The following is an 11,808-nucleotide window of genomic DNA, read 5'->3' on the forward strand; positions in this document are numbered from 1 at the left end:
TGTCTGGGGAGAGGGTCTTGGAAGAAGCGTCTAGGGAGGGGTGTGGGGAGAGGGTCTGGGGAGGGAGGGTCTGGGGAGAGGGTCTTGGAAGAGGGGTCTGGGGAGGGGGGAAGGGAGGGGTTATGGGAAGAGGAGGGGTTGGGGAGAGGGTCGGGGGGGATATGGGGAGAGGGTCTTGGAAGAGGGGTCTGGGGAGAGGGGACAGGGAGGGGGTTTGGGGAGGGTCTATGGGGAGAGGGGTGGGAGAGGGGCAGGGCCACGGGGCACGGGACGGGGTCTGGGTCAGGGGGGCCGGAGCAGCCCCGTGCCCCCCCCAGGCAGCACCCACCTCCCCGGGGCCCGCCGGGTGCTGCTGCCGGCAGCCGCAGCCGGACGCGCCGCCTTCCCACGCCCGCCCGGGCACCGCGCTGCCGGTGCCCGCCGTGCCAGCCTCCGGCACCCGCCGGCTCCCCACGCCTCGGCCCGGTGAAGGAGCCGGCGGCCGCCTGCCCGGCCGTGCCCCGGGGCCGGTGCGGCACGTGCCAGGCACGCCGAGGCCGGGCCGCTGGCGGAGCACGTGTCGGCATGCCGGCGAGGCCGGCGGGGACCCCTCAGCCCCGCTGTCCCGGTGGTGCCGTACGCTCCCCCCGTGACGCCGTGCGGCGTCGGTGCCGCGGGCCTGGCCGGGCACGCCGCACCGGGGGCAGCCGGCCCCGAACAATCCTGCCTTTGAGCCGGAGCCTGGCGCCGGCGGCACAAGGCGCCCGGCCGCCCGCCTGCAGAATGGGCCTATTCTGGCGGTGGCAGGTGCCGTGGGTGCCGGGGTGCCGGCGCGTGGGCCGAGGGCTCCGGCTGCCCCTCTGCTTTATTTGGGGGGCTCGAAGCACCCCGGGCTGCCGTGGGACCCGTGGGGAGCCGGTGCCAGCCGGCTTTCGGGGCTCACGCGTCGTGGCAGACGCGGTGGGGAGGCAATGCCGTGCCGGGGCCGAGCCGGGCGCGGGCGAGGGAAGGGGCTGACGTGGGGATGGAGGGGACGCTGGGTGCGCCCCCCTGCCCGTGGGCACCCACGCCGCCCCTGCCCTGCGGGGGGGTCTCGCTCGTGGTGCCCCACATCTGCCCCGTGGCGGTGGCGGCCCCGTGGCTAGTAGCACCCTGGGGCTCTGCCCGCTTGGTAGGGCCCCACGGGGCAGGGACCCCACGGGGCAGGGACCCCACGGGGTGCCCATGTCCCCTCGGGCAGGGACCCCACGGGGTGCCCGTGGCTGGGGCTGGGACCCCACGGGGTGCCCGTTTTCCCTCGGGCAGGGCCCTGGGGGTGCCCGTGGCTGGGGCAGGGACCCCGCAGGGTGCCCACGTCCCCTCGGGCAGGGACCCCACGGGGTGCCCCGGTGGGTGCGGGCTCCCCCCACGCCGTGCCTCGCTGCACCCCGGGGCAGTGCCGGGACCGTACCGGGACCGTGCCCGGGCGCGTTGCGGGACCGGCTCCGGGACCGGCTCCGGGACCGTGTCCGGGAGCGGGCGGGGGCCGGGGCGATGCCGGAGCGGCCCGGGGCGGCCCGGGCGGGGCGGCCGCAGTCCCCGCCCCCGGGGCTCTCCCGCCGCTTCCTGCGGGCACGGCCGGGCCGGGGCGGCGGCGGCGGCGGCGAAGGGTGAGGCCGGCGGGGGCGGCGGGACCGGGGGCGGCGGGACCGGGGCGCGGCGGCGGCGGCGGCGGCGGCGGCGGCGGGTCCCCGCGGGGCGGGAGATGTCGGTCCCGGTGGAGTTAGGAGCCGTGGGTGCCGGTGGGGCGGTAGCTGTGGGTCCCGGGGGTGCCCGGCACCGTGGGGTGGGAGCCGTGGGTCCCGTGGAGCAGGCGCCGTGGGTCCCGGGGGTGGCCGGCGCCGTGGGTGCCGGTAGGGTGGGAGCCATTGCATCCCGGTGGGGCGGGAGCCGTGGGTCTCAGTGGGACAGGGAGCTGTGGGACCCCCAGAGTGCCCCGTGCTGTGGGTGCCGGTGGGACAGGGAGCTGTGGGGCCCGGGGTGCCCAGCACTGCGGGTGCCGGTGGGGCCAGCGCCGTGTGTCTCGGTGGGGCAGGAGCTGTGGGTCCCCATGGGGCGGGAGCGGTGGGGCCCGGGGTGCCCAGGGCCGTAGGTCCCGGTGGGGCAGGAGCCGTGGGTGCTGGAGGGAGCGTGGGGATGGAGGGTCCCGGTGAGCTGTGGGGCAGGGCCGTAGGTCCCAGGGGACGGCAGGGGACCGCGGGTCCTGGAGGTGCTGGGAGACGCCTGGGACAGGCAGCCATGGGGCTGGGGGGGACCCCGGGCGCAGGCCGGGGTGCGGGACAGAGGCTGCGGCATGTGGGGTGACCCCCGGCTGTGTGTCGGGGGGCTGGGACAGCAGTACCGCACCGGGACCCCCAGCGGCGTGTGGGGTGGGGGTGCCCTGCACCCCTCCGGTGGGATTAGGTGGCTGCCGGCCATGCGGGACGCCACGGGTGCCAAGCACTAAGAGGCTTTTGGCAGCCCCGTGGGGTCGATGCCGCCGTGTCCTGGGAGTGCGGCACCACCGGTGCGGGCTCCGGTCCTGCCCGGGCACGGCATCGTGGCCGCGATGGTGCGGGGACCCCTGTCGTGACGGACCGCCTGCGGCACCGCGATGCTGTGGGCAGGGGTGCCAGCACCCAGCTTGTTGCCCGCTGGGCACCAGCGGTGCCAGCCGGGGCCGGGAGCGATGGCCGCGGCCGTGCCGAGCTGTGGCAGCTGGGCTGGAGCCGGCAGGGACCTTCCCTGCTCCCAGGGCCGCTGGGATCCTGGAAAAAGCCTGGAAATGGTGAACCGCTTTCCCTTATATGGCTCCACCGGGCTGGCCCTCCTCCAGCCCTGCTCGGCCGGCTGCCCGACCCGGCACCCCCAGCCTGCCCGCCTTCTCCTCTCCCGGCGTGCCGTGCCGTGCCGTGCCGTGCTGGGGCCCTGGGAAAGCATTGTGGGCCGTGCCTCGCTCCCAGTGTCCGGCACAGGAACGTGCAATGGGGCTGGCGATCCCGCGGTGGGGAGAAAATCCCACCTCCCTCGTGCTGGCACCGGTAGCTCGGCCCTTGCCTCAGTTTCCCCATGCTGGGGACTTTTGGGGACCATGCCGGAGCTGGCCGGCAGCCCCCCGGCGTACTTGCCTGTGCTGCCGGCAGCACCCGGGGGCCGCATCCAGCTCAGCAGCCTGGGGGCCTGTTCTGGTCCCCAAGGCGGGGCTGGGGGTGCCCAGGGCCCCCCGCAGCCGCCAACTCAGGAGGGTTGGGGGGGGCAGCCCGTCCTGCCGGCGGTGAAGGTCGGGGCTAATCCCCACCTGGGGGAGGTGGCAGGCGGGAGCCCGGGGGCTCTGGCCGGCCGTTTGCCCACCACGGCAGTGCCAGGGGGGTAAGAGGATAAACCCCTCCATGGTGGCCGGGGGGCCGAGGCGAGCGGCCGCGGTCCCCGTGACGTGAGGCTGGCGCCCTAATCCCGGCGCGCTGAGCGGATTACGGTGGCCGGGGGCGGCCTTCGGGGACGAGCCGCGGTGGCCGCAAATCCCTGGTCGGGCATCACGTGGGGAACCCCCCGCGGGCACCGGGGCACCGTCCCCCTGTGCCGGGCAGGGGTCGAGCTGTGCCCCTGTCTGCCCCCCCGGTGCCACCCGGGCGTCCCCTCTTGTCCCCCGGCAGGGACGTGGTCATGGGTGGGGTTGGGGGTCGGATCCTGCCGGGGGTGGGTGCTCAGGGTCTCCTGGCCCCGGCGTCCCTGCCGGTATGGGGTGTCCATGGGGCTGGGTCCCCCCCGGCCGAGGTGGCCGTGGGGCATGGGTCGAGGCTGAAGGATTTATGGGTTAGGGGGGGCTGCTCCCCAAATCGCCCAGAGACGGAGTGCCGAGGGGGTGCCCCACGGCAGAACCAGCTGTGCCGGCACCTGGGGAGCCAGGCTGTGGCACAGCCTGGGGATGTGAGGCTGGGCCCCTTTTGGGGGGGCACCGTAGTGGGATTTCGGGGGACTCCTGGCTTGCGCGGGAAAGCCATGGCAGCAGCGGGACGGCGGCCATGCGGCAGGGCGGGTGTGGGGAGGAGCTGGCGGGAACCGGCCTGACTGGTTCGGTGCCGGCACCCCCAGTGCCGGGGGGGCTCGGAGGCCCCACCGCCGGCACGTGGCCCGGCTGAAGGTCACCGTCCCTGGGGCCACCGGCCCACCGGGGTGAGCGTGCTCGGTGCCCTGCCGCAAACCGCCCCTCTGCCAAAAAGCACGGCAGCAAGCCCTTGCCGCTCCCGCAAGCTTTGCCGCCAGCGGCCGGTTTTCGGGTGCCCCAACCAGCTCAGTGGCACCGAGCGGTTCCGGTGGCACCGAGCGGTTTCGGTGGCCCAGGAGGATGCCAGTGCCGCAGGGGAGCGGCCGGTGGCACCAGTGGTCCGGAAGGGTGAGCCGGTGCTGAGCTCACCGGAAAGGTGTCCCGCGGGCGCGGCAGTGACGCATGGCCCCGGCGCAGGGTGCCGGATGGTGGGGGCTCAGCGCGGCGAAGGTGCTGGTCCCACCGGGATGCCGCCGCCTCCTCTGGGAGCACGGCCCCTGGCTGCTGGGGTGCATCGCCTGGCTCTGGGGTAAGGGGGGGGGTGAACCCCCAAATTTGAGGACCTCCATGGGCGGGAGGCCTTGGTGAGCTGTGCCAGGATCCGGTTGGGCCGTATCCTGCCTCGACTGATCCGCCTCCGGGGATTTTTGGGGTTGGGGGATGCTGGCATCCCCTCCCCTGGAGGGTTTGGCCATCAGGTCAACCCCAGGGGTTCTTCACCATGAGGTGGTGTGAGCCCCCCCCTTGGCCCCAAAGGCTGCCCAGACCTCGGGGGGTGTCTGCACCCCCGTAACCACACTGCTCTCCCCCCCCAGACCTGCCCTGTGCCCCACCGGTGCCCGGGGATGCCGACATGCCGGTGCCCGCCTGCCTGCAGCACCCTACCCTGAGCCCGGTGCCGGAGCCTGGCCACGCCATGGAGGACCCGGCCAACGGCGGGGCCAAGCCATGGGCTGAGGGGCTGCACAACAGCAACAACAACGCTTCCCTGGGGGGGTGGCCGGCCGCCCGCGGCGGGCACCCCCTCGCACCTTTCGGCAGCCCCGGGGCCGAGCCCAACTACCTGGGGCGGGTGGTGCTGGAGATCGTGGAGTCGGAGCGCACCTACGCCCGTGACCTGCGCAGCATCGTGGAGGTGAGCGCCGGGGGACACGCACCCCTTGGATAGGGTTTGTGGCGGGCCAGCTGGTTGTACCGGTGCCACCGCTGCCAACCGCGGGTGCCCGGCAGGGTTACCTGGGCAAGATCATCGATGCGGAGGAGCCGGTGCTGCGGCCGGAGCAGGTCAGCGCGCTGTTCGGCAACATCGAGGACATCTACGAGCTCAGCAGGTGGGTGCTCCTGGTGCCGCTTGCCGGGGCACAGCTGGTGCCACCCCGTCCGTCCCGCGGCTGGGGGGGGTCTGCCGTCACCTTGTCCCCTCTGTCTCCCCTAGCACCCTGCTGCAAAACCTGGAGAGCTGCGCCAGCGACCCCGTGGCTGTGGCCGTCTGCTTCGTCACCCGGGTAAGGGCGGGCATGGCGGGGGGGACGCGGTGGGCACCGGGGGGGACACAGAGCCGTGCCGGGCTCTCACCGCGCTCCCCTTGCCCGCAGAGCCAGGAGTTCGCCATCTACACCCAGTACTGCAACAACTACCCCAGGTGAGCGGGGGCGTGCGGGCGGGCAGCGGGGCGGGCAGGGGGGCAGGCAGGGGGCTGAGCCCTCTCCCTGCCCGCAGCTCGGTGGCAGCGCTGGCCGAGTGCATGAGGAGCAAGCCACAGGCTCGGTTCCTCCGCGAGTGCCAGGAGCGGCTGCGGCACACGCTGCCCCTCGGTGCCTACCTGCTCAAGCCCGTCCAGAGGATCCTCAAGTACCACTTGCTGCTCCAGGTGAGCCGGCGCCCGGCGCGGCGTGGGCCTGCGGCATGGCACGGCGTGGGCGCCCGGCAGGGTGCTGGCACCCAGCACGGTCTGCGTGCCTGGCGTGGCATGGGGACGTGGCAGAGCGTGAGTGCCTGCACGGTTCAGGCAGCTGATGTGGCACAGGCTCCCGGCACAGCCTGGGCACCCGGCACGGCACATTTCCTGGCACGGCACGGGTCGCCAGCACGGCGCAGCCTGGGCGCCTGGCATGGCACATTTCTCTGGCACAGCCTGGGCACCCAGCGTGGTGCGAGCTCATGGCACGGCGCAGGCACTCGGCGCAGGCTGGGGGACGGCGTGGCACGGGCACCCGGCGCGGCACATCTCCCTGGCACGTCCCGGTCCCCTGCCATTGCGTGGGCACCCAGCGTAGTCCAGGCACCCGGAACGGTGTGAGCTCACGGCACGGCACGGCACAGGCACTTGGCACAGTTTGGGGCATGGCATGGCGCAGGCACCCAGCGTGGCACACCTCCCTGGCGCAGCCTGGTTCCCCGGCATGGCACGGGCACCCGGCGTGGCACATCGCCCCGGCACAGTACCCGCACCCAGCGTAGCGCAGGCACCTGGCACGGCCCGGACCCCCGGCATGCCAAACCCCCGGCACCGGGCACCGCAGCCCCGTTGGCGCTGCCCCGACACCGCGTCCTTTGCCGGCAGGAGATCGCCAAGCACTTTGAGCACAAGTCGGGGGACGACTACGAGGTGGTGCTGGAGGCCATCGACACCATGACCTGCGTCGCCTGGTACATCAACGACATGAAGCGCAAGCACGAGCACGCCATCCGCCAGCAGGTGGGCGCCGGCGGCACGGAGGGTGGCACTGGGCGGGCACCGCCGTGGCGGCGGGTGGCCTGACGCACCCGTCCCCGGGGACCCGCGCAGGAGATCCAGTCGCTGCTGCTGGGCTGGAAGGGGCCGGACCTGACCAGCTACGGGGAGCTGGTGCTGGAGGGCACCTTCCGGGTGCAGCGGGTGCGCCACGAGCGCGCCGTCTTCCTCTTCGACAAGACCCTCCTCATCACCAAGCGCCGCGGCGACCACTACGTCTACAAGAGCCACATCCCGGTGGGTGCCGGGCATGGGGGGGGTGGGTGTGGGCTGGGGGTGCCGGGTTTGGGGGGTGCCTGGGGGGCTGACGGCCTCTCCCCGCAGTGCTCCTCGCTGATGCTGATCGAGAGCACGCGGGACTCGCTCTGCTTCAGCCTGGCTCACTACAAGCACGGCAAGCAGCAGCACAGCCTGCAGGTAGGGGGGCACGGGGTGGGGGGCACCCTAAGAACCCCCCTGCCCGGTCCCACCGCCCTCCCTGTCCCCCCCCGCAGGCCAAGAGCGTGGAGGAGAAGCGTGTGTGGACCCACCACATCAAGCGGCTGATCCTGGAGAACCACCACGCCATCGTCCCCCAGAAGGTGAGGGCAGAGCAGGACGGGCACCGCGGTGGCACCGGGGTCCCCCCACCACGGCGAGGCGAGGGTGGCTGCACCCAGGCTTCACCCCCCGTCTCTCCCCATCTTTTCCCGGCCCCAGGCTAAGGAAGCCATCCTGGAGATGGACTTGTTCTGTGAGTGCCGCCAGCGCCCCACGGTCCCCCCTCCCTGCCCTCGCGTGTGCCCCCCGTCCCCCAGCGTCACCCCCTCTGCCCGCAGACCCCCCGCGCCTGCCCCGCTGCAGCCCCGAGCGCCTGAAGAAGAGCTGGTCCTGCCAGCCCCTGGGTGACGCCGCCGCTGAGCTGCGCCAGGGCCGCCGGCAATCCGGTGAGAGCCGTGTATCCCCGGCATCCCCACCGCCGTCGCCGCCATCCCTTCCCCTGGGCGAAGCCACCGCCGGGTTGCGCTGATGCCCGCGGGGACGGCGGGCACCGGGTGCCAGTGCTGACGGGTGTCCCTGTCCCCGCAGAGCCCTTCCAGCACTGGGACCGTGCGGAGACGCTGCCAGACCAGCTGCACGGGCACACGGGGCGCAGGCAGTCGGGTGCGGACGCCAGCGGGGACTGGGGACCCCAGCTGGGGCAGGGGGCTGGGTGCCGGGCTGGGGACGCTGATGGGGCTGGGGACGGGCTGGGGGACACGGGGACGATGCCACCGTTGCCCGATTTGGATGCCCGGCTTCTCCCCGCAGAGCCCGCCAAGCAGATCCTGCGGCAGCTGGGCGAGCAAGGTGAGCCGGCACGGCCGCTGGCACCGGTGGGGCGGGCAGAGGGGGGCCAGGGGCTGGCGGGGGGGGGGAGGAATTTTGGGTGCTGCCCCCACTAACCTCCATGTTTCTCTCTCCCGGCTGGCAGGGCTCAAGGTAAGGCCGGGGCGCAGGGTGGGTTGGGGTGCCCGGTGCCCCCCAGCCCTGGCACTCCGCTTGCCAGGGGGGCACGGGGCCCTGAGCCCAGCGCTCGCCCCCGAGTAGCACGCCGGCAGCGACGGGGCTCTCCTGGAGGCGGGGGAGCACCCCCAGCACCCCAGAGCCTGGGCGGCGGCTGAGGGCGTGGTGGAGGAGGAAGAGGAGGAGGAGGAGGAAGAGGAGGAGGAAGCTTTGGGCAAGGGCTACCAGGAGGAGCTGCCCGGGGCCGGGGACCTGCCGGCGGAGCCCCAGGAGGAGCAGGTACCCGCTCCAGCCCCCTAACCCCCACGGGGGGCTCTCACTGTGCCCTGCTACCCAGGGCACCCCACATCACTCCTGGGGCACCCCATGTTGCTCCCAGGGCACCCTGCATCACTACCAGGGCACCCCGTGTTACTTGTGGGGCACCCCATGTTGCTCCCAGGGCACCCCGCATCACTTTCAGAGCACCCTGCATTGCTACCAGGGCACCCCACATCACTCCCAGGGCACCCCATGTTGCTCCTGGGGCACCCCACATCACCTCTAGAGCACCTGGCATTGCTACCGGGGCACCCCACATCACTCCTGGGGCACCCCATGTTGCTCCCAGAGCACCCCACATCACTCCCAGGGCACCTCATGTTGCTCCCGGGGCCGCTGCGGGATCTGCAGCCGTGGCTCGGCCAGGACTCGCCTTCAGCAGCCGTCCTGCTCGGAGCAGCTGGGGTGGTCCCCCCCGCCCATGACACCCCACGTTTGCTCTCGCCCAGGCTGGGGGGCACCCGCCGGCACCAGAGGGACCCAAGCGGCCGAGCAGCTGGGGGCCAGGGAGCTGCGAGAAGGTCAGTGCGGCCCTGCAGCCCCTGCCCGGGGGTCCCGGGGGACCCAGCACCCACCCGCCCACCCCTCCGCAGGCCGGCAGCGCCGTGGAGCACCCCGAGGGGCCAGGGGCACCCAAAGCCCTGCCCGCAGCGGGGACCCCGGCACCGGCGCTGCCCGGCAGGGAGGGGGAGCCGGAGCGTGCTGCGGAGGATTTGCAGGGGCTGAGTAGCGAAGAGGAGGAGGAGGAGGAGGAAGAAGAAGGAGCCGCCAGCAGCATCCTGCCGCCCTCGGTGCTGGACCAGGCCAGCGTCATCGCCAAGCGCTTCGGCGGCGGCGGCAGCTTCTCCCGCCGCAGCAGCCTGGCGCTGGAGGGGCCGGCGGGGCGGCCGGCCAGCTGCAGCGGCAGCGCCCTCAGCCTGGACGGTGGCCCCCCGCTCGAGGCCGGGGAGCCCGGGGGGTCCTGCAGCACCGTCCCCTCGCCCGAGCCCCTTGCCGGAGCCCGCAGGGAGTCGCTGCTCTCCAGCCGGGACCGGCTGCTCCTCGACAAGATCAAGAGCTACTACGGCCACGCCGAGCACCAGGACGCCGGCTTCAGCGTCCGCCGCCGTGAGAGCCTCTCCTTCATCCCCAAGGGGCTGGTGCGAAGCTCCGTCTCCCGCCTCAACGCCCTCCCCCGGCCCCTGGCGAGCCCCGAGCCCCCCGCCCAGCCGGCACCGGCGAGGCCCGAGGCGTCACCGGAGGAGCCGTGCCGGGAGAACGGGCTGCAGCCCCCCGAACCGCTGCTCATCCTGGAGGAGGACGACTTGGGTGCCGTGGGCGAGGGGCCGCCGGCCGGGCCACCGCCGCAGCTGCTGCTGACCCCCCCGCACCCCGGCACCAAGGTGTACCAGCTGGCGCGGCAGTACAGCCTCCGCATCAAGAGCCGCCGCGCTGCTGCCCGGTGCACCCCAGCGCCGCGAGAGGAGGGGACCCCTTGTGCCGGCACCCCCTCGGTGGCTGTGCCGCGGGGCGGGGGGCCGGCAGCGTTGCCCTCCCCGGGTGCCCCCCGCAGCCCCCTGAGCCCTGCCGGTGCTGAGCCCTTCGCCTGGCCCGACGTGCGGGAGCTTCGCGCCCGTTTCGGCACCCCACGGCCCGCGCCGGTGAGCCGCAGCCGCTCGGCGCCTGAAGGGCCGTGCCGGGGCGGCCGGCCGGCCGAGAAGGAGCGGGGCAGCGGCAGGAGCCGGAGCGCCGAGGCGGGTGGGGGGCCCAGCACCCCTGCGCCGGTTCCGGCACGGCACGGCAGCGATGGGGTGCTGTGGGTGGCGGCGGAGGCGCCCCTGGGCCCCGGGCAGCAGGTGCTGGTGCTGGAGCGGCTGCCGGCCCCCGCCGAGCCCCCCGCCTACGTGCAGATCCGCTCGCCCACCACCCGGGAGAAGATCTGCTTGAAGGCAGTGGTGGAGCGCTGCAAAGCCTACCAGGCTTCCGAGGAGTACCGGCAACGCTGCCCCGAGCCCCCCGACGCCCCCGAGCCGTCCGAGCCCCCTCGCCACGGCCTCGTCAGGGACCTGCGGCAGAAATTTCAGACCCTCAATGCCACCAGCTAGGTGGGCGATGGGGAGAAGGGGTGTCCCGTGGACCCCAAGGGGAAGGAGCACCCCGTGGATCCCCAGCCTGCCCGGGAGAAGGGGCACTGCACGGACCTCCAACTTGTTCAGGAGAGGGGGCACCCCATGGAGGCCCAGCTCACCCAGGAGAAGGAGCACCCTGTGGACCCCCAACTTGTCCAGGAGAAGGGGCACCCCATGGACCCCCATCTTGTCCAGGAGAAGGGGCACCCCGTGGACCCCCAACTTGTCCAGAAGAAGGGGCACCCCATGGAAGCCCAGCCTGCCCAGGAGAAGGAGCACCCCACGGACCCCCAGGTTGCCTGGGAGAAGGAGCACCCTGGGGACACCCAACCTGCCCAGAAGAGGCACCCCATGGACCTCCAGCCTACCTGGGGAGCAGGGGCACCCCATGGACCCCCAGCTCACCCAGGAGAAGGAGCACCCTGGGGACCTCCAGCTTACCTGGACGAAGGGGCACCCCATGGACCCCCAGGTCACCTGGGAGAAGGGGCACCCTGGGGACCCTCAACCTCCCCAGGAGAAGGGCACCCCACGGCCCCCCAGCCCACAGGAGAAGGGGCACCCCATGAACCTGCAACCTGCCCAGGAGCAGGGGCACCCCACGGCCCCCCCAGCCCGCAGGGGCACCCAATGCCCCCCCGGCACCCAGCACCGTGCCCAGCTCGCTTTCACATCTTTATTAGAAAAAAAAAAAACAACCCAAACCGAACCAAAAGTTCCTCTCTCGTCACCCCCCCCCCCTCCCCGGGGCAGCTTGGCTCGGCCAGGGGGTGCAGGGGGGTCCCCCCACCCCAGCAGGGCCCCGGGGTGGTGGGTGCGGGAGAGGGGTGGTGGCGAGCGGTGCCCCCCGTGCCCGCGCACCCATGGGCCGACGCTCTTTGGTTGGTGGCCACGGGGGCCAGGGCTGCGCCCTTGGCACCCATGTGCTCGGGGGGGGGGGGTTATGGCTTTGGGGATGGGGGGGGCACCCACGGCAGCCCCCTGTGTGGGTGCTGGGGGCATGCACGCGTTGGGGGGGGGGCATGCACACCCGTGGCCGTGCGCACGGAGGGGTGGGTGCACCTGCATGCAGGGACACGCGTGTGCACACGTGTGCGTGCGGGGACACGCGTGTGGGC

The 11,808-nt window shown here is 73.4% G+C and overlaps 1 protein-coding gene across 1 annotated transcript; it reads left to right on the top strand.

Moving 5' to 3' along the window:
* The first annotated feature begins 1,559 nt into the window (after nt 1-1,559).
* Nucleotides 1,560-11,590, top strand: PLEKHG3 (pleckstrin homology and RhoGEF domain containing G3). Its single transcript, XM_072866000.1, has 17 exons — nt 1,560-1,628; nt 4,858-5,177; nt 5,273-5,373; nt 5,478-5,547; nt 5,638-5,684; nt 5,762-5,912; nt 6,606-6,740; nt 6,831-7,013; nt 7,101-7,193; nt 7,271-7,357; nt 7,476-7,509; nt 7,595-7,702; nt 7,845-7,919; nt 8,067-8,105; nt 8,230-8,237; nt 8,346-8,540; nt 9,032-11,590. Exons 2-17 carry the CDS (start codon nt 4,896-4,898, stop codon nt 10,664-10,666), a joined length of 3,243 nt encoding a protein of 1,080 aa, XP_072722101.1. The 5' UTR covers nt 1,560-1,628; nt 4,858-4,895; the 3' UTR covers nt 10,667-11,590.
* Nucleotides 11,591-11,808: the final 218 nt, after the last annotated feature.

Source organism: Ciconia boyciana, chromosome 6 (genome assembly GCF_034638445.1).
Source record: "Ciconia boyciana chromosome 6, ASM3463844v1, whole genome shotgun sequence".
NCBI classification, from domain to species: domain Eukaryota; kingdom Metazoa; phylum Chordata; class Aves; order Ciconiiformes; family Ciconiidae; genus Ciconia; species Ciconia boyciana.